The sequence below is a fragment of the Hetaerina americana genome, unplaced genomic scaffold (assembly GCF_022747635.1).
Source record: "Hetaerina americana unplaced genomic scaffold, ioHetAmer1.1.p SCAF_6, whole genome shotgun sequence".
Classification (NCBI taxonomy): domain Eukaryota; kingdom Metazoa; phylum Arthropoda; class Insecta; order Odonata; family Calopterygidae; genus Hetaerina; species Hetaerina americana.
This window is the reverse complement of record NW_027287205.1, coordinates 89,719,086-89,746,350: the sequence shown is the minus strand read 5'-3', so window position 1 is coordinate 89,746,350 and position 27,265 is coordinate 89,719,086. Positions and strand designations below refer to the sequence as shown.

At 40.2% G+C, this 27,265-nt stretch overlaps 1 protein-coding gene across 1 annotated transcript in view; it reads right to left on the bottom strand.

The window, feature by feature from the left end:
- LOC139695484 (tectonic-1-like) overlaps positions 1-27,265 on the bottom strand; it is a 39,092-nt gene that overhangs the window by 5,563 nt on the left and 6,264 nt on the right. Inside the window, exons 4-9 of the mRNA XM_071594270.1 lie at positions 22,646-22,894; positions 20,221-20,377; positions 13,038-13,282; positions 9,377-9,760; positions 7,797-8,092; positions 1,895-2,443 (exon numbers count right to left, since the gene is read on the bottom strand). Of these exons, the coding sequence (XP_071450371.1) occupies positions 1,895-2,443; positions 7,797-8,092; positions 9,377-9,760; positions 13,038-13,282; positions 20,221-20,377; positions 22,646-22,894 (1,880 nt within the window). The remainder of the gene's footprint in view (positions 1-1,894; positions 2,444-7,796; positions 8,093-9,376; positions 9,761-13,037; positions 13,283-20,220; positions 20,378-22,645; positions 22,895-27,265) is intronic.

The window sequence follows — 27,265 nt, the reverse complement described above, 5'->3', positions numbered from 1 at the left end:
AGTGAGGAAACATGATCTTTAGAGAGCAATGAGATAGGGGTGAGTGACCATCTGGCACTGGGGAGAGCGTGCGCTGATTGAAGAGGGAGGGACTACGTACATGGCCGGCCAACACTATTGCATCTCATTTTACGATTGAACTACTTTTAAAAACTGCATCATATGTTTGATAATATGCAAGGCTAACAACTGAAAAACAAGGTAATGAAATACCTCAAAAGGCGAAAATACTTACCTGTGTATAACATTGTATAAAATATGCAGCCCTTTGTGCAGAGTGAGTATAAAGTCAGTCTACCAAAAAGGTCTCATTGATGTCACTGATTAATGGATTGGACAAGTGGGAACTCTAAACAGGGCAGCTATTCTCAAACGCAAGTGGCTGTGCAATTGTGATGCTTCATTCCCACCCACGGCAAGCCCTGCCCTTCTGAGCCAGGGTCACTTTAACTGACGTCAAGTAGCGTGGGTAAGCCAAAGAGTGGCAGGCGTGCTACTTTCCCACACTTTTCTCAAAAATAAATAGCACCAGTTTCCCCTTGATGTGGTATCTTCTGGCTTATTAGGGTGAAACCAGTCAAATGAGCTTCTCAAAAGAAATCAACTTGGGGGCTTATTTAAAATTGGATGACAGAGTAAGAAACGGAGAAGAAGTTGTTGAAAAGTATAAAGATAAGGACAAGTACGAGGAGGGTTTGGACACATATATTTAGAGATGACCATTAATGAAGAGAATCAAAGAAGGGAATGTGGATGGACAGATAGGAGAGGAGGAAAGAGATCAGATTGTCATATAACATAATAGGAGGGTGTTATGAAAAAATGGCATTGTTGTCACAAGTGTCTGAGGTGTTCGGCAGAAAGAAATAAAAATTATTACAGCCTTGATAAGGAGCACAACCCCTTCACCCATACCACCTCTATAGTGGTATCCCTAACGGAAGATTTGATAACTATGGTCACAAATCAACAAACTTCCTTATGACCCTAACCAAAAGTGCCATCTATGAGGAGTTACCACCCTATTTCAATGGAAAGCTCCACGACGTGGATTATTTTGTGAAACTAGAGCTGAAACTGAAGAAAAGACTCCAAAGAGAGAAGATATATCATCACACTATTCATGGTAGCATCGATATTTTTAAATCACTTTGGAGCTACAACAATGTTTTCTGCAACGCTCAAGATGCAGAATTGAATTTTTGCTTAACATAGTGTTTTGCACACAAGTCCTTAGTGAAAAGTATTAATACAACCATACACGTTCTATTCCTAATATATGTATTTCTGCCTTGGTATATTAATCATGGTACTTTAAAAAAATCCACAAACCCAGTCCTTTCCTATTCCTCACCCACGTGGCTGAATCTCTCTTTCAATCCTCTTGGTTTTCATTGCTTTCGACGTTGTGGGTCTCATCTACATTGTGCAACGCTCTGCTCTCAAATTGCCTTTGACTAGTGCACGGGAGAGAGGGACACTGCCAGCCACTGGGCCGCTTAGACCTTAGTCCCGCCACAGTGGACGTAATCAACACGGCGTGCTTTCCTTCACCAGGGAAGAAGCGGCAGGGGTGCAGGGAGAGAAGATTGCGAGCAGGGGTCTCACTCAAACCCCAGGGAGCAAACGATCCCTGAGCAACCTCTACGGAAAACACAGATTTCCTCCAAATTACTTGACATTTAAAATAAAATAAATGCGTAAAATTGTTTTTTTTACCGCACAATAAATAATAATAATTATAATGACAAATATATACACACACACACAAATATACATCTGAGAGTAATAATTTAGGAGGGCCAAATGATGATGAAAGTATTGCCGAGGCAGCTTAATGAGTGGGGAATAAACGCTTGATCAAAGCATTTCATTGCATTGAAGTGCAACTCACGGCGGAAGGGAGAGCATTTGGCAGAGAACGATGCACAGAGTGACGATCGTCCTGTGAGTGAGCAGCGCCCCCTGGTGATGGGCAGCCTCCCTGTCCGTGGTGCGCCCTGCAATGGAGGGCTGCCTTCCGGGGGGCGCCTGGCGTGGTGCTCCGTTTGACAGGAAAGGGTGGAAGAAGTCGTGCGGCAGGCGAACGTGGTAGGTGGGCAGGGGCACGACCGCCACCCCTGGGGGGCCCGTAACATCCACCCATGCCACCGAGGACACCAGGGTCAGGGCCAAGGGGGTCCCACGCATACCTGCCGATGGGGGCAGGCGGGCGGTGGGCCCCATGCGGAGGAGGGCACCAACCACTTTGGCCTGGGGATTACCAACCGAACCGACTAGAGCCGTTGCCAACTCCAGGTGAATGCTCACATGCAGGCCGGTACAGTCCCCACCCACCTGGCCCTTGTTGCCCACCACCTCCTGCCCCTTGTGTGGGACGACCTCCAGTGGAAGCCACTCCCCCACCCTCTCTGGGGCCGAGTCTCCAAACATGGCGACGAACCTTCGGAGGAGGGAACCCATCAGCAGGTGAATGGAAGACTATATACATACAATATACAAGTGCATCAAACATTAGTGAACAACATGAAAATGCTATCTATGGGCATTTATATATATATATATATATATATATATAGTATATATATATACACACATTCAAACATGAAATCCTGCCGAACGGCGAATAAATACTCGTATATACAGAAACAGATATAAGGAAAGGGGATAGGAACACATAAAGGGCGAACACAATAGAGGTGGGGAAGGCGGAATCGAACGGATCACAAGAGTAAAAATATTCCTTGACCGGGACTCGAACACCGGATCTTTCCACTTGCCGGGCGGATGCTCTTAACCACTTGAGCTATTGAGGAAACGCAATTTACACTGAGATCCGTGGGTCTAATATGTCGACAAGCGCCCCAATTCTTTAGTCAAGAGATGGCATCAGGGGGCTGTTTCACCCACCAAAGGAGAAATAGACACCAGACAAGAGGAAAGGACAGTGGGTTAGAATTCATACAACATTATACAGGAAAGGAACAGTGCGTTTCATGGCATATATATATATATATATATATATATATATATATATATATATATATATATATATATATATATATATATATATATATATATATATATATATGTGTGTGTGTGTATGTATATGTATATGTATGTGTGTGTGAGTCTGTATATATAAATATGCTATAATTATTTGGTAATCTACCCATCTACCCGTTAAGGTAGGTTTTGCATGGACATAATTACTAATTAAATAGTTTGTGACCCATAGCAAAACACAACATCCTACTATACATCAGGTCCCTCTTCAGCTCTGAGTACTTTCTTCCTCCCTTCATCCCGTCCAACATCCCTATCCTATTCCTTTCCTATCCTCGTTTGCCTAACATTCTCTCTTCAATTACAGTCTTCAACATCCCGCTGCCGGTCAATACCCCCTTCAGCCACTTTTCCTGCCTCCATAGGATTGCTCCCAACAAACCCCTCTGTTCGCCCACCATACCAAGTACTTCCTCATTTGTTTTCTTCTCTCTCCATTTCACCTTCTCCATTCTTCTACACACCAACATTTCAAAATCCTCCAGTCTACGTCTATCCTCCTGCTTCAATGACCACGTTTCCGCGCCATACATATCTACGCTCCATATAAAAGTTTTTACGAGTCTTTTCTTAACATCCTTACTCAAAGTCCCCATCATCAATTCCCCCCTCCTTGTGAAAGCCTCTTTGCCTAGCGCAATTCTTCTCCTTCCGTCCCTACTGCTTTGACAGTGTTGGTCCAAAACACTCCCGAGATACGTAAACTATTCTACCTGCTCTAATTTTTACCCTGCTATGTTAATGTTTAGCTTAGCCTTTTTCTTTCTAGAAAATCGCATAACCTTTGTTTTATTAATATTGATTCTCATCCCATACCTGTCGCACTGAATTTCCAATTCACTCGGCAATGCTTGCAACCCCTTGGCTCACTGACAAACTAAAGCTTGGTCATCAGCACACCTAACTGATTTTATGAATTCCCCGCCCACTTTCATTCCTACCTCGAGTTCTGCTCATGCCTCTTTAATCATTTCCTCTGCAAACAGGTTGAACAGCAAGGGTGATAATGGGCAACCCTGCCTTACACCTCTTCCCAACACTGCCTATCCGGACTCCCCGTTTACCACCCGCACCTGAGCAGTCTGAGACATGTACAGGTTGCGGATTAGCCTCCTTTCCCTCCAATCTATTCCTATTTTCTGCAATATACTCATTAGTTTTCCTAATTCACTCTATCAAATGCTTTTTCGAAATCTACGAAACAGGCAAATACCTCCTGGTTGTGTCCTATATTCCTCTCGATTAATAATCTCATTACTGCAATGGCATCATGCCTACCTCTCCCCTTCCTAAACCCTAACTGATCATCCCCTAAGTAATCATTTGCCCTACTTTCTATCCTTTTGTTTATGATCCTGAGAACAACTTTAGCTGTGTGGGATATCAAACTTATTGTCCTGTAGTCCTCACATGATGTAGCCTTTACCTTTTTTGGAATAGGAACTAAAACTGATCTAGCTAAGAGTTTCCGGCTTAACTTTGTGGAATTCTTTCATGGTGAGGGTGAAAGAAAGAGAAAAAACACTTTGCATTTCCACACACTTTTAATATCTCACGACCATGGTTTCGATGATGCCCAGCATCGAAACCATGGTCGTGTCATATTAAAAGTGTGTGGAAGTGCAAAGTGTTTTTTCTCTTTCTTTCACCCTCACCATAAAACCGATCTCACAAAGTCTTCCGGTCAGATTCCTTCCTCATACTACGGATCAGCCAATATAGCCTCTTCCTCCCACATTTTCCTAAGCATTTTAATAGTTCCGAGATTTTCAGAGTGGCCTGGTGGATTTGAGGATATCTGCTAGGTTTGCGGGCTGTTTGAAGGTGACAGAGGGGCATTTGGGAAGAAGGTTGGATGAAGTGTTTTGATTTTTGAGGATGGGTAATAGGTCTTTGAGGATGAATTTGAGAGACTGAATGCCTGGGAAGTAGGTAGTGCAGATTGAGAGAGGCTGGGAGTCTGTGGTTGAGGCAGGCTTGGGGGTGTAGCCATGTTTGAGTATTTTTTTTATGGAGGAGAGAATCAGGGTATCCTCATTGGAGGAGGGAGTGGTGAAGGTTGTTGAGGTATTCGTTAAGGGATTCAGGATGGTTGCAAATGCGGTGACCGCGGATAGAGAGGGAGTAAGGGAGGGAGCGCTTGGTATGGGAGGGGTGACAACTGCTGTAATGAAGGTAGTGCTACTTATTAGTAGGTTTGGTGTGAACAGAGGCCAGGAATTTGTTGTTACCGAGGGAAATATTAACATCGAGGAAGGTAATCTGAGAGGATGAAATGGTCGAGGTGAAAGACAAAGATGAGGAATCATTGAGTTGGGAGATGAAGGAATTGAGGGAATCTATGCTGTGTGGCCATAGTAGAAAGATGTGGTCAATGTATCGGAGCCACAGGAGGGGTTGCAGAGGATAGTTTGAAAGGAATTTCTCTTCCAGGACACCGAGGTGGAGGTTTGCATATGAAGGGCTGAATCTGCTACCCATGGAAGAGCCCTTTATTTGGAGGTAATGGTTATTGTTGAAAGAAAAGGAGTTGCGGGTGAGAATGAAATTGGAAAGATCAATGAGAAAATTGGTACTGGGGATTTGAGGGGTAGGGCGTTTGGAGAGGAAGTAACGTAGGGAAGAAAGGCATTCTTGGAGAGGAATGGATGTGTATAAGGAGGTGACATCGATAGTAGCCATAGCAATATGGGTATCAGGAGGGAGGGAAGTTGAGTGGAGCAATCTGAGGAAGTGGTAGGTGTCTTTTATAAACGAGGGTAGGGAGTGAACTAAAGGTTGGAGATAGTAGTCCACGAAGGTGGAAATTCTTTCAGTCGGAGAGCTACGCAAGGAGACTATAGGGCGGCCTGGGTTGTTGTAATACATATATATATATAAATAAATAAATAAATAAATAAATAAATAAATAAATATATATATATATATATATATATATATATATATATATATATATATATATATATATATATATATATATATATATATATATATATATATACCGGCACAGGGAAAGGAACTGGCCCGCCTACCCTGTTGTGTAAATTTCACATGCCGTTGGCCTTAGCACTGGGTGAACTCTACCATCACCTACCAAACCGACCTTCGGGTTGATTACTCTGTTTATGGTATGGTTGTGTGTGTTTAATATATATATATATTTGTATTCGGGTTGATTACTCTGTTTATGGTATGGTTGTGTGTATTTAATATATATATATTAAACACACACAACCATACCATAAACAGAGTAATCAACCCGAAGGTCGGTTTGGTAGGTGATGGTAGAGTTCACCCAGTGCTAAGGCCAACGGCATGTGAAATTTACACAACAGGGTAGGCGGGCCAGTTCCTTTCCCTGTGCCGGTTATGGTGTCCCAGGAAGATCTGGTACCTGGAAAATTACATAGCTTAGGTGGAGCTCAGGGTGCGAAGAGAGGCTTTCCTGGGAATTGAACCCAGGCCCTCCAGCCAGTGGTCCAATACTCTACCCCTGGACTACCGTGACCCTATATATCTACATTATAATAAAATGCATAGGCTGGGGCAGGGGATGTGCAGGGTATGCTGGGAAGGGATTATTCAGAGGTGACAGTTGAGGCCAGGAATTTCAAAAGATCAGAAAGGTAATATGTATGTGTATTCACAGGTTCTTCCCTCTATATTGGTAAGACTATGTAAGTTGAAAAAGTGTTGAAGTATGTTACCTGATGGTCATGCGCAGCATCAAAACAATGGTCGTGAAATATTTTGTCTTAATTGTGGAAGAGTAGAGTTTCTTTTTTACCCTTAATATTGGCGGCTGAATTGGGTAGGGATTCTAGGATGGTTAGGAAGGAAGACTGGTCGAAGGAAAGGTTGTGGGAATTTGCATGCGATGACCATATATGATGTATAGGAATTAGCATCAGATCGTAAACGATGTCTAGGCAGTATGTGTATACAATGCATACATACATACAATGCAATAGTAGAGAGTGAGGTAGAATAACAGTGGAGTAGCAGTGATTGTTCATTCAAAAGGACAAGGGGGTAATGCATTCGCCTATGTAAATTGAAGTGCTGTTTGCATGACGAAAGATACATAATGTTTCCAGACAGGCAATTAGCATGGGAACGAGGTGAGGGGGCAATGAGGGGATGTGGGAAGGGGGGAGCAGATCTGATAAGGAGACATGTTTCACATCGGGGGCAGTTTCATGCTACTTCACCCAACAAATGAGAGATGGACATGGATACAAGAGGAAAGGATAAAAGGGAAAGTAATCATACAATGTCATACAAGATAGGAACAGTGCATTTTGTGGCACACATTGCCAGAATTGCCAATGCGTACCATGAATTATTTTTTTCAAATTTTCATTTCATCAAAAAAAAGTTGTTTCACCAGAGGAGACCAGCTGGGAACATTTTTTCCTTCCTTTGTGATTACTGGAAATAGAAGAAATGCTTATTTTCAATAAACATTTCCTCTATTTCTAAACAAAATTGGAGAACTCAATTTTGGGATTACCTTTGTGCTCCTCAAGCACCTCTCCCAACATTCTGTCAACATACATGCCTTCCTATGGCACGAGCACATTTCGTTGTCATAAGATTCAATGAGTTGGGAAGGAGGGGGTTTATTTAGTGGCAACTCGTTTCAGGGAAAATCACTGTGATCCATTCAGATTTGCCGGAGGGGTTTAAAAGTTGAGTGGGGCAAGGACCGAGAGGAGGAGCACTCATACCTCTCCGACAGATTCCCCATGGATCCATGGCCAAGCAGCAGGGACAGGGTTTTTCTCTTGAGCACCAAGCACCAGTCAGTGTCTCTGAGGTCCTTTGGCAGGACTGCGACTGAGCAGCTCCATCGTGCAGCATGGCCGAACCGCACCACTCTTCGTGGCCCACCACAGGTACCGCGAGTGCCGGCCACTGGCCCCAGGAGGGTGAGCCACCCCTCGGGGTGTGGGGTGACGCGAATGGCCTCCAACACGCCCCCACCCTCCACGCCATCCTCGCCCGAGTCCTCGCCACCCAGCACCTGCCGATCAAGGTGCACGACGCCACAAAAGGCTCCTTTGATTCACGAGTTGGTGCGACTGCAGACGAGTCACGGATATCTCGGGCACAGCCATTGACATGTTTCAGTACAATCGCTTATCATCAAACAACTCAGGAAAAACTTAAATGCATGGCTTCCATGCCAGCTAATGATAAAGACGCATCTGCAGGTCTTCACAGATAATACTCTCTTTCAGTTTCAGTCAATAAACATTAAAATTGGATGGCATATAAACTAGAGCAGGTGAACTGATCAGGAAGTGTTATGGACATAGGTGAGGCGATTCTTAAGACTTGAAAAGGAGAAGTGTCTTAGGTAAAGAAGCCTTCATTATAGTGTCTAGCCATATCACTTATGGCAGTAAAGCACAGCTTTGAGATCGTTCGTACAGCGGGATTTGTGTGTTCCAATTTTGAAATGCTTTTCTGCATGGCCTACTTAATGCACAGCTACCATCAATGCATTTCACTTAGCCTTTAATGGCATCAATTTAATCTTATTTTGTAAAAATATATCCACATTTTTGGTGATGAAAGAATAGTTTTGGGGAAATTCCATGGTTATTTATTTATGTAACATATGCTTGGTGTTTTGATGAATTTACTCATTGAAATATTCTAATAACATATCATTTAAATGTAATACGAGGAAAGACTAAAGACAAGCTAAAGGAAAATTTATTAGTTTGATAAATTAGTGGTAAAGATATAATATTATATTGATTAAAATACTAAACAGTACTGGTAAAGAATTATTTGATATATATTTGCTGCAGCAAAATGGGCATAGATTTGAGCTGATCCATCTTTAATGGAAATTTCTATGAATTTTCTCACTTTCGGTCTCTGGCATATTTTTCCTTGATAGCAAAGATGGGATTCTTAAATTTTGCACCACATGTTCAGCTAAATCTCAAACCTTAATGATCTGGCCCTCTCCATGTAAGTTAAAGAATTAAATGAATATTAATATAATAAATACAAAACTACATCTGCATCTACATGATACCCCGCAAGCCACCGCAAGGGCATGTGGTGGGGGAACTAATGCCACAGTACTTCATATTTGCTGCTGGATGCCTGCATTAGAATCAATTTTTTCCTCGATTCAAGAAAGAGAATGTCTAGTCCAACAGTTTTACTACTGAACAAATGAATTTTTGTCTTTTTTACCAATATAAGTACTGTAAATCAAGAAGTAAACATGTCTCCAAGAATGATAGAACAGCTACTGCTTTCAGAGAGCGAGCAAATTCAGACTAACCACAACCTCCTTCCAGCCAGCCATCACTGGGGCCCCCACGATGTAACCAGGGTTACCACTCCGCCTCCACACTATCTTATCCTTGTCATACTCTGCTCCAATGTCGTCCTCTGAGCTCCACCACTTGAAGAGAACTGAATGCCCACGGGAAATGGTGGGCACTTCCCCAGAGAGGGGTACACTCCTGAGGACGAAGTAAGCCTGGACCGAGTGGACGTTCACCCCCAGGACATCAACTACCAGACGAATGGCTGTGACTGCATTGATGCACTCATCCCCTCGTAGCTCAGCAATCGGGATGTCCTCCACTTCAACACAGTCATCAAAATCCTGGCTCCAGCACGTCCACTGCTGGGCACGAACACAGGACTCTGCTGGGCAAGTCTTGAATGACACACACACATTAAGTCACACTTTGGATTAGTTCCACCAGTTCAAACATTGATAGATGGTATAAGACATCATTTGGCGGAAGATTCAGCGTGCCAATCAAAAGACTTAGGCACGTGAACGACATATACTTTTGTTTTCATTATGGCCTCGGCTTTGATGCATAACACCATCACCAGGAAAAACAAAAGCTGCAGAATAGACAGTAGTAAGATACTAATGCGACAATGACAAGTGAATGTCATTCCCGTTCCATCCTCCCACTGTCAATGGCTTGTCGTCATCCCATTATCATATCAGCACAGTGTCTGCTTGGAAGAAGATAGCATTGCACAATTAAACCACATTCTGTATTTAATTGTTCCAGGCTCAACTTTGTGGAAGTTCATACTCATTAAATGAAGGACACAATGTATATTTACACTGTTCTTTATTTTCGCACGACTAGTTTCAGTGCTTAGGCATCATTATCAGGTACGTCATAAGGTACCAGATAATGATGCCCAAGCATTGAAACTAGTGGGACATAAATAAAGAACAGTGGAAATATGCATTGTGTCCTTCATTTAATGAAACCACATTCTTTTTAAATAATATAAATTAACATGGAACTACCAAGTCTTTTCATCATCATAGTCATTATTTCTTCATTAATCAAAAAATCCATGCCAAGTAAAGTGCCAATACATCTTCCAAGAGAATCCGTGTTTGCACACAATTGGAAGATCAAGTGAACTCCCTTCTTGTCAATAACCACTTCAATTAATGAGTATATTTTGAATACTGTCAAGGACATACGATTAGGTGATACCAATCCATCGCATAAACCTTTAGGTGGTTCCACTGTGATGGTGGAGATGATGTCCGTTGGCTCATGGAATATCGGCTGGAAATGAACATGGCTCCCTTATGCACTACATTACCTTTGCAATTTTTCAGAAAAAAACCATTGAATCTTGAGGAATGTTAAGAAAAAGCTTTAGTGACTTTGCTTAGTTTCCTATCTGAAATATACCGTAATATAGTAAATTTAAATTGATTTATTCTAATTTCCATGCACATATCATGTTTTTTTTATTATTATTTAAGAATTGCATTGCAATTGGGCCATTGTCCTAGTGCCAACGGTCAAGTTTGGTCAATGATCACTCTTACAACGAAAAATACATACATACACGCACTAGGAAAACAGATAGGAGACAAAATATTCTTACATAAAATGACACTTCCACATCACATACAAACAAACTTCCACATTACATACAAAATGCCATCCATATCACCTACAAACAATATTTTAATAACTACCATGACCCAGTGGCTGCTTTACTTTTATACTTAAAACTTCTAAAATTGGATGGAAAGGGCTCAAACAAACCTCCAGGTGGCTGGTTCCAATTAATAATAGTTCTATTTAAAAAAGAGCATTTTTTATTATTTGTTTTTTGCATCCTTATTTTTATTTTGAAACTATGGCTGTTTTTTCCCTTGAAGTTAGGCTTTCCTATCTCTTTCCATAAATCTTCCCACGCTTTGCCCTTTTTAACAATTCTATACATCGCACCTAACCTACTCCTTTTTCTTCTATTTTTCAAACTCTCCCATTTCAGTATATCTAACATTTCTGTGACAATATCTGTTCTTTTGTACCTTCCGAGTCCATATCTCGCGGCCTTTCTTTGAACTTTTTCTACCTTTTTAATATGTCTCACCTGTAATCAATATAAATATTGATCGGTTACATTAATAATAATAATAATACTTTATTCATTTTAAAAATGGTACAACCATATTAAATGTCGTCAATATAAGTATTATTTAACATATAAACATACTTTCTTAAATGTGATGAAAATTGTCACAAAAGAATTCATCCAATGAATGAGTGGGTGAGCAAGTAACCAGGTATATACCCTATTCTTGAAACTCTGGATACCATCTGATTTCAACTGAGTAGGCAGATAGTTATACAGTCGTATGTTCATATTGGGAAATGTGTTGTAAGTTGATGACAATCTACAATAAGTAGTATTTAGATTCGATTTACCTCTTGTGGAATAGTTATGGAGGTTGGATCTTAATTGGTAAGTTTCTAGATTGACTTTCACATGAATTTCATAACATACCCATGATTTTTCTTGTTCGGTAAATTTCGTAATCATGGCATAATTACATGGTTTCACAAATGCCATTGATGCATTTCACCATAGGTTTCAAGATGGACTATGGCTCAACTAGTACAGGTACTTTTCTAAACCAAGAATATGAGTCCACAATGAGCGGAGGGAAATTTACACCTTGGCACCCCCTCCCATTGGCGCTACATTTGAGATTTACTTGGTTTCAACCATTGGCACCACTCTTGGCAAGTTGATCAGCCATTGCCAAGAAAATTATTAAAATACAAGAATCCAGCAGAGAATTAGGTTAACCACTAAAATATTCTCATATGCCGTAGTATGCCTTATTGAAGAGTTCTTATATTATACATCCATACAGAGGTAATGTGTTGATGTGATATGAGAGTTCATTTCATGTGTTATAAATGGGCTTACCAATTTCACTCTTCTTCTGAAAACGAAGATATGGAAAGTTTGCAGAGGAAGAGTGGAATTGGTGAACTATACAATAAGTTTAAAACACTATCGAGAGGTAAGAAGGGAAGATGTGTTCATAATATGAGATAAGTCGGGTAAGATAATAGTTGAAACAGAAAAGATCCAAGAGAGTTGGATGGAATATATCAAAGAACTGTATAGTAAAGAACGTAGGCCAACAAGGTTAAAAATAGAAAGAGAATATGACGTAGATGAAGATAGCTTGGGTCCAGGCATACTTGACGATGAGAGAGAAAGAGCATATTTTATTTAACCAAGAAGTGTGTTTATGATCTAAATGAATATATTCTGTCAAGTTGTGACAAGCAGCAATTTCAATGCAACCATTTTTCAAAATGTAAGCGAAAATTTTTATTTGTGTGAGACATATATTACAAAATATTATTATAATCTGGGGTAGACCACATTCCTGCAGACCTGCTTAAAGCTTTAGGAAAATACAGGAGAAATTATGTATACAGATAGATTTGTGGAATCTATGAGGAAGGAACCTGGCCAGAAGACTTTGGAAATGAGGTAATTCATTTCCTGCCTCCAGTTGACAGAATATCTGGTGCAAAGATTTCACGTGCCCAGAGTGGTCCTGCAGTGCTTTACTGCCCCACCCCCTCCAAGTAACCTTGGACGAAAATCCAGAGATTTGGCGCACTCACGGGTGAGGTGGTGTTGAGCCAGTGGAGGGGTGAACGCAAAATTCCAGCGTTTCTGAAAGACGACTCCGCACCGAGTGATGAGCATTTCTCCGCCAACGCAGCCTCCCTCTGGCTGGAATCCCTCGGCCCACTCTCCTCCACTCCCACATACGGCACAGGAAGCACACACCAAGACTTCCAATCTTCCAGAAATCGCACCAACTTCTTTGATTGGCAAAGGTTGTTGAAACCACTGGCTACCAAATCTGCAAATAAATAAATTGAAGTCCTCTTTTTTTTTGGAAAATCAAATAGCCTCCACCAAGAATAACAAAACCTTGCATTGAAACAAGGACTCTGCACTCATTTAATACCAAACAATTTTAGATGTCCTCAGGTGATCCATGTTTAGGTTTTTTTCATGCGCTAACGTATGTGTGCGAATTGTTTTAAGTCCCTGTCCACCTTCATAAAAGGAGTGTAAATGCTCTCTTCAGTGAGAGCCCTGCGGCAGTGACCTGCATTTCAACAACAAGAAGGCAATTGGCAAATCACATTGTACATCACTTGCACACTGCATTTTGGTAAGGCAGGCCAAAGCCCATATTCCTGGGCCAAGCTGTGCCAAAAAACTAGTTTCATTTGATAGAGGCTTACTACGACTGATCGAGACAATGCTACCTGTCGAGTCAAGAGACACCATCACATTCTAGGGATTGAGGATTGGTGCAGGTGCCACAAAGAAAGGAATAATACCACATCCCATACTTTGAGTGAATGCCTTGATCTTGCCAGGGCAGGGAGTCCCTGCATAGGATCACCCTTCTTGGAGCCTAGGCATATTAGGGACTTGCCCAAAAGGGACACACTGGCCTTCAGAAGGGGGTGAAGGGGATTGTGGGGGTGAAGACAGTAAGGTGGATAGCACAATGGACCAACAGGTCTACGAGCCCAACCCCCTCTTGGAGACCCTCAAACAATTACATATCTACATCTAACCTTTTGATGATAATATATCCATTATGACACTTGTCTATGCTTCAAATTACAGTAAATCCTTGCTAATCTGTGCTATATGGGGAGAGAGGATGTCCTCATCAGTCTGGGATTTGAGTCACCTCATAGAATATTTTTCATTGCTCTTCTTCTTATTTGCAGAATACTTTGAATGAATTTACAGAGTGAAGAGGAAGCCGGAAATGTAAAATCAGTCTATGTAAAGTTGACAATACCCCTTTTGAATAAAATACACTGCAGAATGTCCTCATAAATCAGCAGCTTGGATACTCTTTAAGTAACTTCAATAAAAAATGATATTACACTGTCAGCTACATGTATCTACTACCTGTATTGAAATGAAATGAAATAATTGACTTTGAAATTCCACACACTTTATTTGAAACACGACCCAGGTGTTTACGTTGAATGTCATCATGAGGTGGTCCTCATAGAAGCAAACTTGGTATAAATACCTGCTGATCGAGGGAGGGGGAGTGGAGGGGTAAAAAGATTAAAATGTAGCTGGGAGGAAAAGAGAATTACATCTTTCAGCGTCAATCGTTGACTTGGCAGAGTGGTAGGTCTAGGAGTGGGAGGGATACAAAATTTCGTTGGCAAGTTCATCTTTGCTATGGACAATTTCAAACTTTCCATCTGCTCCAAAGCATCGAGCCTTTGAACTTTATTTTCAAAATGAATAATTTTAGTCCCAAAGTCACTTTTGTGGTCACTTTCGATGAAGTGCTTTGCAAAGAGGGATGTTACATTCTTATTTTTTTACACATGTTTGGTGTTCTTTAATCCTTTCTTTAAATTCCCGTCCTGTTTGCCCAATATACTTTGTGTTACATTCTGAGCGCTTTAACTCATACACTCCACGCCTCTCGTTTTTGGGGACTTAGTCTTTAGTGTGAGCGATCAGGTTCTTAAGGCATGAACCAATGTAAAAGGCACATTTAAATGTTTCTTCAGGTAAAATTTTAATTACTTTTTGAGAGATAGTCCCTAGATAGGGTATTTGTTGCCATTTGGCAGGGGGATCAATGTTTGGGGTTGTAAATGAGGCCTAAGACTATTTTTGTAAGTTTCTTCCGGTAAAGTCTATTAATTACATCTTCTGAATAGTCATTGTTTACTGCTAATGTTTTACTTAAATTAAGTTCCTTATTTACATTGAATTTAGGCAGGGGGAGTGGTTAAACAGTGGATCATTGCATGAGATCCTCCCTCTCTGACCAACCCCCCCTCTCTGGATCAGAAGGTATATATACCGAGTTTGTTTCTATGAGGACCACCTCATGATGATGTTCAACGTCAAAACCTGGGTGGTATTTTTAAATAAAGTGTGTACACTTATAAAGTCAATTCTATCACTTCATTTCAATATGTAATGCAAATTCCATATAGTTACGCCAGAGACAATAAAGTTTACTACCTATATATTTGATGTTTTCAGGTTTGACTTTGTGGTTATCCATTATCACTGCAGTAAAAATCAACAATATATATTTTCACCAAATATTTTATTAGGAACAACTAGTTTCAATGCATTGCCATCATCCTCCGATATAAAGTTACTCATATGATAGATAGAACTAGCGATCAAAAACTGAAACACACAAAAAAGAAAAGAAGCTCACATGATTGAATTTTCGGTGGTCAAACCACCTTTCTTGAGGGAGAGAAGGAAGGAACTGAGAACAAGGTTTTAACAGAAGGGGCCGTTGGATTGAAGGGGAAGGTGGGGGGAGTTTTCCAGGGGAAGAGTTGGGAGGGGAATTTTTGGAAGTGTTGGAATAATATGGAAAGTTTTAGGAATGGAAAGGGGATGAAAATATCTGGGGAATGGGGTTATTAAATGTCTAAAGTTAATACCTGGATAATTTCAGGATTCAAGGAGCCAGATAAATGCCCGCTCTATTGTTTTGAGTTTGAGTGGAGGGTCAGAAGGTGGGAGGAAAGCTAAAATGGATACACTATAGCATATATCAAAGGGATCGTTGTGTTTAGAGGCATGTTTTTGGGATAGGGAGCATCCCAATCAGGGAAGAATTCTCACATGAGGAACCGGTGATCATTGATTCTAATATTGAAGGGGTGTGGTACACTGTTCAATATAAAAGGCAGGGCAAAGTGGGCACTTCAGAAGGTAAACTACATTGCTGGACGTACATGAAGAGTAAGGAATTGGTGGAAGAGAGTTAAAAAGCAGGTGGGAGAGGGATGGGATTTCGGTTTGGAAAATAGGACATGTTTATCATCTAGGTTTATTGCAGGGCATGGTAGTGGCTTTGGGATGGGGTGGGGATTCAACAAATGGATCGGTTGATTTGAGGAGATCTAATAGTAATGATCTGATCTGATAATTGCCTCTAAAGAGAGTAATACTGAGCAGCCAGTTAATCATGAAATGAAATGAAATGTGGACATTTTCCATGGAAAGAGATGGCAGGAGTCAAAGGGTCTGATGCGATCTGTGATGGTATCTTTGCAGAATAGTGAAAATTCAAAACAGTTTTTTAGCCTTTATATATAACTCTTGGATCGCGGTAGTCCAGGGGTAGAGCATTGGGCTACTGGCTGGAGGGCCTGGGTTTGATTCCCGGGCAAGCCTCTCTGGCCACCTGCAGCTCCATCGAAGTTATGTGATTTTTTGGGCACCAGATCTTCCTGGGAAACTATAACCAGGGAAGGACCTGGCCCCCTACTCTGATATGTGAATTTCACATGCTATCGGGCTTAGTACTAGGCGAATTCTACCATCACTTACCAAACCGACCTTTAGGTTGATTACTGTGTTTATAGTTTTTTATATATAACCAATCTCCAAGAGTAACTTTGTACCTGAGGATGACACCAATGAGTTAAAACTAGTTGTACCTAATAAAAATTTGGTGGAAAGATACAATTTTTTTTACTTCAGTGATATTATAACAATTATTTTATGCAAATAACATCTTATCCCGAAAAAACTTCCTACTTTCAAATTCTCAGTGTGGATTTAGATATGAAAGGTCTACCACAACTGCTATGTGTCAGGCAATTGACAGCATACTTAACTCATTAGATGCTAAACACAAAACTCTTGGAAGGTTTTTTGACTAGTCAAAGGCTTTTGATAATGTAAACCATGATAGACAACTAATTAAACTCAATAGAATAGGAATTAAAGGAATTCCTCTAAATTGGATGAAGTCCTATATTCACAACTGCACTCAGAAAGTGGTGTTATCAGTTGAAGGGTCAAAATATTCATCCGAAGCATACCAAGTTAACAAAGGTGTTCCACAAGGCTCAACCCTTGGCCCACTCCTCTGTCTGATATACATCAATGACCTACCTAACTGCTTATAGAATAGTGATGGAATAATACCAGTGTTGTACGCTGACGGCACTAATGTAATAATATCAACACAAACATATCCAAGCCTTGTGGAAAAATCAAAGTCTGTCACACTTGCAATAAACAAGTGGCGTACAGACAACCTTCTAGACTTAAATGTAAATAAAAGTGAAATAGTATACTTTACACTCAATAAGAATGTGTCAGATGATCTGCTGGTAAAAATCAATGACCAATCAATTGAGCATGTGACAGAATGCAAATTTCTAGGTATTTCTCTATGTGCAAATATTTCTTGGGATACTCATGTAAAAGCCCTTCAACACAAGCTCAGTTCAACTTGCTACTTATTAAGACACCTGTATGAAACTACAAGTAAAACTGTACCACTCAATTTATACTATGGGGAAATGTATTCAAAAATAAACTACAGTATAATATTATGGGGATCAGCTGCTATTTCTCAAACTATCTTTAAAATGCAGAAGCAAGCTATTAGAATCATCACCAGGAAACCTCACAATGCTCCATCAAAGCCTATTTTCCATGAATTAAATTTGCTACCACTGCCGTGCATCTACATTATGTTTTTAATGCTATATATAAAAAATAACATTGGCAACTATTCTCTTCACTCTGTCTATCATCATCATTACACCAGAGGAAGGAATGACATCCATTGTGGGAATATAAGAACTAAAGCATTGAAATTAGGACCCAATGAAACGGGCATCAGATAAAAAACAAACTACCCAAAAGTATCAAGGATATAAAGGGAACTGCTGCATTCAGGCATAAATTAAAAAGATATCTACAGGGCAATATGTTCTACTAGGTTGACGAATATCTCAACAATATTCCCGACCAGTAAGTTCATACTTTTAGTTTCTAGCAATGGTCATGGTCTGATTCATGTTTGTGATCAATGATTTTTCAGAATTTGATATTGCACGTGCATGTTACAGCCAATGTTCATGGGTTTGTGCCAAACATTCATGTAACTATGAGCATCATTTCTTTTTTGTATTTTAATTGAGCCTGTATATATTTTACTCCTTTTTGATGTGGCTTATATCATGTACATACACCACCTACCTGGTATTTTTGTATTGTGATCTCTGGGCAAATAAAAAGTAATAATAATAATAATCTATCTGCACTCACAAAGGGAGTTGATCAGGTTTTATCTAATAAATCAAATTTACACTTCAGAAAATTGGGCATTTTCTTTAATAAATTTTAATAATGTAAACAAAATGCTCAGTAAACTCTGCTCTCAGGCATGTTTAAATTATACCATCTGCATTAGAAGCATTCTTATATGAATATATCTCATTTTCTGAAATATTTAAGGATATTATGGCTGATGATATTCTATGTGACAATATGATAATGACGTGGCAATTGAATTCCACTACATTTAACTCAAGTTAGGATGATTACATGCACAAATTAAGTTTCCCAAGGTAACAGCTGTACACAAATGCATAACATTGGGAAAGCATTTGCTTAAATTCATGACTAATATAGAAGAAATTTACTATTAACAATGCCATGTTATAATTAGTTAAATGAATGCATATGAAAACACTGCTTCATGTTCAGATTATTCTTTTAGGAATGTATAGCACCGGACATTCCTCAAAGCTATTCCACTGTTGCCACATGAAACAATGCATCAGATGGCAACGCCAGAAGAAGTACTGATCCAGCAATGAGACGTCTTGGAAACCAACAGAGCAAAATCATTAATTCTCTTGTTTTGACAGCCACTTATTCATTTGTAAAATTAGTTTCTCTTGACGGAGACATCCAGCAAAAATGATTTTAAAAACAATTAAACTATCCCCTAAAATACATATTAGGCTGTTTGGAATCTGACCACTGAGATTTGTCTTCAGGAGACATCATTGAAAATCATGACATTTTAAAAGTGCCCTGCAAAATACTATTATAAAAGGACAGAGGATTCATAAAGACATGCTCATGTTTAAAATACTTTCGAAGATCACAAATACTCACCAAATATTCAACCACTGTGCTATGAGCACTGTGGGGGTGGATGTCCAGCTCAAATGCTCTTTAGGAGAGAGGTTTTTCTCCAAGTTTTTCATTGTCATAAGCAGTTGTTTTGATTGACAGGCAGCACTATTACAGCCAAAACAATCTATTGATTTTGTTTGGTATTTATTCAAAGTAATTATATGAGGAATGAATACATGTCATTTCCTGATCATTTATTTAAAATTATTTTTATTTCAGTTTTGTATCATCTTTATTCTTTACTTGTCTAATTCCTGGTATTTTAATTATCTCAATTAACAAAGTAAAGCCTTGAGGGGTTTGAAAAAGATAATTTGCCTCAAGATGTTCAAGGAACGGCAATGCTTCCAAATAATTTATTAAAATATTCATACTGAGGGTGACATGTTTGAATGTTGACTGTTTAGAGGTTTTTCTCATAATTCAGGTGTTTTGACAGCCGAGTATCACTCATAACCAGAACACTCCAAACGGTCTGGGCAAGATTTTTTTATGATAATGATAATTGGCTCAATGATGGTCAACCGAAGGTCATATTTTTCAAGTGGTCACAAAATAATTTGTTTTTTTTTTAAGAAGTCCTCTTAATTACTGTATTCAAAATTTTTTTGTGGCCAATTGAATTCTACAATTTAAGAACAAATTATTCCTTGCCTCTAAGTAAAAAAATGCAAATCTGAGCAGGAAAATGTGGGCATTTGAGTACTACCCAGTTTTATCAAGATCAGGAGATATCAATCATCAATGGCACTTGGTCCCACTACAACTAGCAGAATAGTACTGAGAGGATGTGGTTATACAGGAAAAACAAATGCTTACCCAAAGGAGTGAGTGACATGTTCTGGACAGTCCACAATACGTCTCCTGCCTTGTAGGATGAATTTGCGACAAAGCGCAATCTCTGGGGCAAAGAAGTGGACCACCTGAACGAGTCCGTCCCAATCAAGTCTTGAAAGTCTTTCAATGATCTGGCTGGCTGTGTGAGGATATGGAAAAGATTGACAAAGAAGTTTGTCCCTTATCAAACTAGCCAGAGTAAAGAAAATGGGCACCCACCACAAACGGCCATCTGCCAGGGGAATTCCTTTATCGAATACAATAGGCTTTGTTCTGACAGTGGACAATGCCATATTTTCCAGATTCTGAGTTATTCAGAGAAATGAAACTTATGATAAACAGAGACCCATGGCCCAATTGCATAAATGCCAAACAACAAATCCTGATATGTCAAGTATTCGTAATATCACTGCGGGTATATGAAATGATAACTTTCTACCTCTATTTTCTCAAAACTGTTGCTGCAGGCAATGGTCTTATCATCACCAAAACACAAGACATCACAGGTCATGACTGGTTACCAATCACGTTCCATCAAGGTACATTCTATTTCACAGGAAAAAAAGCTCTTACAATGCACTCTAAAAACATTTATTTAATGACTACATAATGATGAATTTTCATAAAATTTAACTTAACTTAATTTTTATAACTTTTCATGGGATATTTAACAAATAAAAAAGCCTATAGCCACATTTTAATTCTTGATATATACCAGGAACCTTCCCATGGACTACAACCTTGATGCGGTGGAAGGCCTTGTGCATTCCGATGACCCCTAGAGCTGTGCTGGTGGGAATAGTAATAATTGCTCCTGGTAGGGTCACCCATGCCAGATAGGTCAAAGGTTAGGAGCCAGACGAAAGGTAGCCCATGCAGCGTCTGTTCCTCAGTGAGGCGACTGCAAAAGCATCTGACCCCAGTGGGGCTGCCATTGAGTGATGGTTTTAAGTAAAAAACATCACTGAGGAAGGCAATGGGAAACCACCTCAATTATTATTCCCAAGAAAAATATGATGGTCACTAAAGAGATTTTGAGTCCTGGCAACTAAGGGCCCCTAAGCCCAATTGGCCGTGTGTCGTGCCCACCAATAAGAGAGGCAAGGTTTCCGTTGGTGACATCTCACAAAATCTTTGCAAGGGAAAACCGACAACAGCAGCACAGAAGATGACTGTTCTTGTTTACCAGATACCTAACTCTGGTTTCATAAATGCTGAATGCGTCAATGCTGTTCATGCGTCATGAGCATGATATTTCAGGCAAGGAAACTAGTAACTATTTGCTGTCTCGGGTGTAACTTTATGGAATTTGCATAACATATTGAAATGAAATAATTTACTTTGGAATTCCACACACCGAGTAAGTTATTTCATTTCAAAGTATTAACTAGTTTCAAGACTTGAATACATTTTTTCTATTATACTAACAGGATTGGTGTTGATACAATGTTTGTTCAAATTGTTTCCAAACGTTTTTGTTACAAAAGGAAATACTTAACTAATGAATTATTGGTCAGGGTCCCCTTCAAAGTAATCAATTTCTCTCTCTCAAAAAGCTCATTCAAATGTGCAATTAACACATTTCATTTTTGAAATGTAAACCATTTTTGTATAAACTACTTTCCTTTTTCAATATTTATTTATTTCTTTTTGGGTAGTAAATATTGTCACCAGAAATTGATTTTAAAATCCTTGGTCCTCTGGGACCCAGATCCGCACTCAACATGAAGCCAGTGAGGTCCATACTCGGTAAAGTAAGGAGGTTAAGAAACAGTCGATCAAAACTTTGATATGGAACGTTGTTATACCAGTGCGGAAACATGGTCCCTGAAGGAGAATAATAGACGAAGATTGGAGACTTTTGAAAGGTGAACATGGAAGAAATGTGAGTAGAGAGAGAGAAGGTTTAAATGGACAGGAAGAAAAACAAATGAGGAAGAGGGCGAGGAGAGGGGATTGTTGGGAGAAATCACAAGGAGGCAGGAAAACTGAATGCAAAAGCATGTTGATTGGAAGTGGGATGTTGAAGACTGTGGCAGAGGGGAGAATGTGAGGCAAACTAGGAAAGGGCAGCAACAGGATGTGGAGGTTGGATGGAATGTAAGGAGGAAGGAAGTATGCTGAATTGAAGATGGGTTTTTCTTTTTGAAGTGTCTGATGTCAGGTTCCTTCGTTAGGGGAGGCAAGAAAATGCACCATTGTATCCTTGTACAGCTTGTGTCCATTGAAAATCTATCTTAAATACCATTCATAATAATAATACTAATGATGTTACCAGTAAACCAATTATCAAATAAATATTGAACATAAGGTAGCAGCACTGTAAGAGTTTGAGGTTAATTAAACATAGTAATCAAGAAGACTTATGGGAACTAATGGAAGTGAACCGAGAAGGATGGGGACCAACCGTGCTATGGCTGAGCGCCAGGCGACCAGGGTTGTTGTCCCTGGTGATGCAGAGGAGGCCCCCCAGGAGGCCATCTGCGGCCAACTGCAGCTCAAGTGTGTGGTTGGCATTGGCAACCCACTTGAATTGGCGGCAGAGCCTGGGGTCAGGCACGGGTGAGGGCAGGGGCAAGCACCCTGAGAATGCCCCCCTCTCCTCATTCGAGCAGTCCAGAACATCACAGCAGCAGTTGGGGTCGCAGAGGCCCACCTTTGAAGAGCATCAGAGATATATATGACTCATCGGTCAACACAAAGAGAAGGCAATCCCGGGCCACGGTTGCCATTAGGGTAAGAGAAGAATTTAAGATGTTGAAGTGTGCTCCGAGCATATAATTAGCACACTAATTTTAATGTGCTTACAATATAAATCATAAATAAAACATAAATCAATATATAACATGACATATGCAAGCAATGATGTTTGACGTGACATTTCCACAGGTTCATATTCATGCAGAAATTAATAATCAGCATTAATTGACGCATGAAAGTCAAGGGGGAAAACAAACCAACCCTGGCATAAAAACTCTTGGCTTTTTGGCATTACGTGGACAGTGGTAACTTTCCTGATGTGTGTCCAGGCAAGTGTGGTTATCTGTCAATCGTGCCTCACCTTGCTCTCAACCAGAGGACAATAAAAACCACCCACAGGGAAAGTTCTGCGAACACTGTTGCCTTCTATTATATAATTCTACTTCCTTTAGCATCAATCTGGACTTGAATGTCATCAATGAATTCACAACTGAATGTTGGCAACCCATAAATGGGCATAAGGGCACAAAAATGTCAGATTATCGATCAAAGGTTGCCAGATGTATCATATTTAGAAATCAGTGTTTTTGATAAACATCTTTTAAATGAAAAACACAATGCTTATACACAACATTGCTCTGAAATATACTCTGCGTTGTCCCTTTATGGAAGTATTTGGTATCCATATTAAAGTATTTTCTACTTTTCCACAGACTTTATGTTAAGGTACAATACATTTCCAAGAATCTCGTCATCATCAGGTATGAATTTCATTTACAGGCAGCACTGGAGTACACATGGTTTGTACTATTTCCCACATTGCTACAATGACTCAAAAATCTTCAAAGTGCATCATCCCTTGAGCACAGGTACACTTTTGCCAGAGGGGCTTTGCCACGACTCTAAGGCTCCCTGGTAGGCTCATTCCAGAAGGCCCTTAAGAGCATACATGCAAGTTTCTTTGATGGCACTTAGGGTCCCATGGTGGTGTCCTTTGAGGGAGGGAGGATTTCACTTTTGGGAATGGGAAATAGTTTATTGGTGCCAAGTCAGGACTGTAAGGGGGTTGGGGAATCATCGCGATGCCATTGCAGATCACCGCAAGCAGACGCTCGACTCTGCCCTCTTGGTCATCCGTCCAAAGACCTTCAGGAGGACGTGTTTAGGGCATATCTTTCCAATCACCAAATTTTAAGGGATAATGATGTGCACTGCCTTCTTGCCAAAGCTAATATGGCCTGTGATCACGCACACACTTAACCGACGGTCTGAATTCAGCACTTCACGCACACGCAAGGAACAAATTATAACTGATACTTTTGACACAAACCTTGTATACACTAGGGGCAGAAGGGAGGTGGGTGGGTGTGGGGTGAGGAAGGGTGGGATGCTGAAGGTGAGAGGGTTACCTGGGCAGGGGAGGAGAGTGGGGGGGTAGTGCCAGGGCGGGTCATGGGAAGGGTGGGATCAGGAGTGTTGAGGGGTTGGGTTTGTTTTTCCCTCATGGTTGGTTTCTTGAAAAGGAGTGGGGAGGGTTGCGGGTACAATTGCTCATTGCAATGGGTCGTTTTGGGGTCTGCAAAGTGCCTCCTTTTCTCAATTCGCTCGAGAGCGTCCATTTTTAATCCCTTAAGGAGGATATTCAGCATTTTGAGGGAAGAACTGCCATTGTGGTTGTGTTCTATGAAGGGTTTTGCAAAGAGGCAGTTGGAATTCTAATTTTTGGGCCACCTACCGTGTTCTCTGGCATGTGTCATGAAATTTCTTCCTGTCTGAATGACCTGTAAACATGGTGCAACTACCACATTTCAGTTTACAAATGCCTGAATTGAGAAGTTTTTTACTATTTGTCTTCACCCATGAGTCTGGGGAGAGAAATGGATGGGTAAAAGGGTACTTTGAGTGACGTGGGTGGGTGATTGGAAGTCTCATAGGAGGTATCTCCCAGGAATGGGATCGAGCACCACTTGCAGTCTTTCGATTCTGCAGACTGAGAGGAGGCAATTCCATATATATGGCCATTACTTTCTGCTTTTCACAGAGTATTTATTTTTCAACTAGATTAAGTTTACATGCTGCATTCACCATTACTCGGTGGCATTTCTCCATTGTATAGATAAGAGAAACACAGCCATTACACAACTAATATTTATTAAAAACCAAGGTTTCATCAGTATGTGGTGTAATCAGGTAGATTAGGGTTGTACCCATTGTTGGGGGCTAAATTAATAATTTTCATAAGTTCTATATTGAAATTTTTGGGGGAAAGAGCATAGGAGGCAGGAGATCGTCGACTGGAGGTCTGCATGCTTGTGAGACAAATGGAGGGTGGAATCATTGGGAATTATGTGATCCACATGGGTGGGCTTTCCGTAAACTGAGAACTTGTCTCTTTATCCATTCAGGTAATTGACAAATCAAGGACTTTAATCGTGCCGTTGACATCTTATTTCATGGAGAAGGAAATACTCAGATGGAATGCTTTGAGATAATTGAGGAATGAGTCTAGCCGGTGGTATGTCCCCATCCACAGGCAAAGAATTTCATCACAGTAATGGAACCGATATACCACACTTTTCAGCAGTTGATTTGCAATACTGAAAATATATTCTTATAATGAATTAAGGAAGAGTCCGGCTGGGAGGGGAAAAGTGGGGAAACCAAAGCCAGTTCACCTACTTGGTTGTAAAAATTGTGGTTAAAACTGAAATAATTTTGTTTGATTTCAATTTTAATGATAGAGATCAATTCATTTGAAAAGCTTGAGGCAACGATGGAGTAATAAGTAAGTCATTAAGACTGAGACCTTCAACATCCCACCCTTCCTCATCCACCCCCAACCATAATAATATATATATAATGCCACCCCCAACCATAATAACATATATATATAATGCCATATATATTCCAGTGCTGCCTGCAAATAAAGTTTGTACCTGGTGATGCTCTAAGGTGGTGAAACACATTGTACCTTAAAATTAAGTCCATGGAAAAGTATAAAATCTTTTAAAATGTCTGTGCAAGCCACTCAGGAGGCGTGTGATACATCATATTTGATAAATATTATGACAAAATTTCATTATAAATGTGTACTTTTCACAACAAGTTAAAAAATAAACACGTTTTTCTATTTGTTAACATGATTTTTAAAAGTAATATTGTTGCAATTTTGCCACATATTCATACTTTTCCCTTCTTTACGTTTTGCCAGTACCTGCTTTCTCATCCATTAAATATCAAATTTTTATGAGATACTGGAGTAATACTTGTGACTCCTGTAACGCGATGCTCTCTCCAGCCCTCTCATTCAAAGGTCCCATTTTGTCAATGCATTGCAATAAGCTGACACCATTTGCTCTCCGAGAGCATTAGTGGCGTTTATTACTCGAGTATCCTGCAACTCGATGTCCTGTGCTGCAATCCCATTGGGTAATCTGGTGCTCTCAGGAGCCTCTCTGATAACATGAAAGCATTGGGCTCTGAGAGTATTGACACTTGCGAATCACTCCATCCCCTTTGTTGCCCTTCAACTTGGTGTCCCCACGCTGTCAAAAGACACTTTGATAAGGTGTAATTCCCCACGCTCTACTTGTGCCTGAATATTGATGGAGGCTTACTATCCCGATAAATCAATGGTCTGTGCTGTCCTCGTATTGCATATCCCCATGCTATCAATAGACTCCTCGTGTGGCTAACGTCATTTGCTCCAAGTTATCCATTAGTGATAGTCTCCTGTGATGCCATGCCTTTGGCTGCACTTTGTATAATTTGGTATCCCCTTGCCGTCAAGAGACTCTTCCTTAAGCTGACATTATTTTTGCTTAGTGCATGAGAAGCAATAGATACTAGTTACTCTTGTAACTCGAAGCTACGAGATGAGCTAGTGTGTGTCCCAATGCTTTCAATTAAATCTTTTTTAAGCTGAAATTCCCTAGGTAAGAGTAGTGAAAGATACTTTTTTTATTTGATACAAATCTGAAAACATCCGGATTTTCAACATTTACATCAGACTATTGACATGAAAAGATGGCAACCCTAAAATTCCATACCCTAGCTGGGGGAAAATCCACCATGGCAGGGATCAAACCAATGACCCCTGGGTTACCTCACGAGGATTTCACCCTACCGAGGCAATCACCGTGCCTTTTGCCATCACTCATGTTCCCCGTTGACCCTGACTTCCCCTTCCACCCCCACCCACCTTGGCCACTTGATCACCTTCCCTGCCCACCTCCGCACATGTACTCGTGAACACACGGCATACTTCCCTGATGATACTCATCCAAGCAAAACCTAACCAATGTTTAAATTGTGGAATCGCACATTT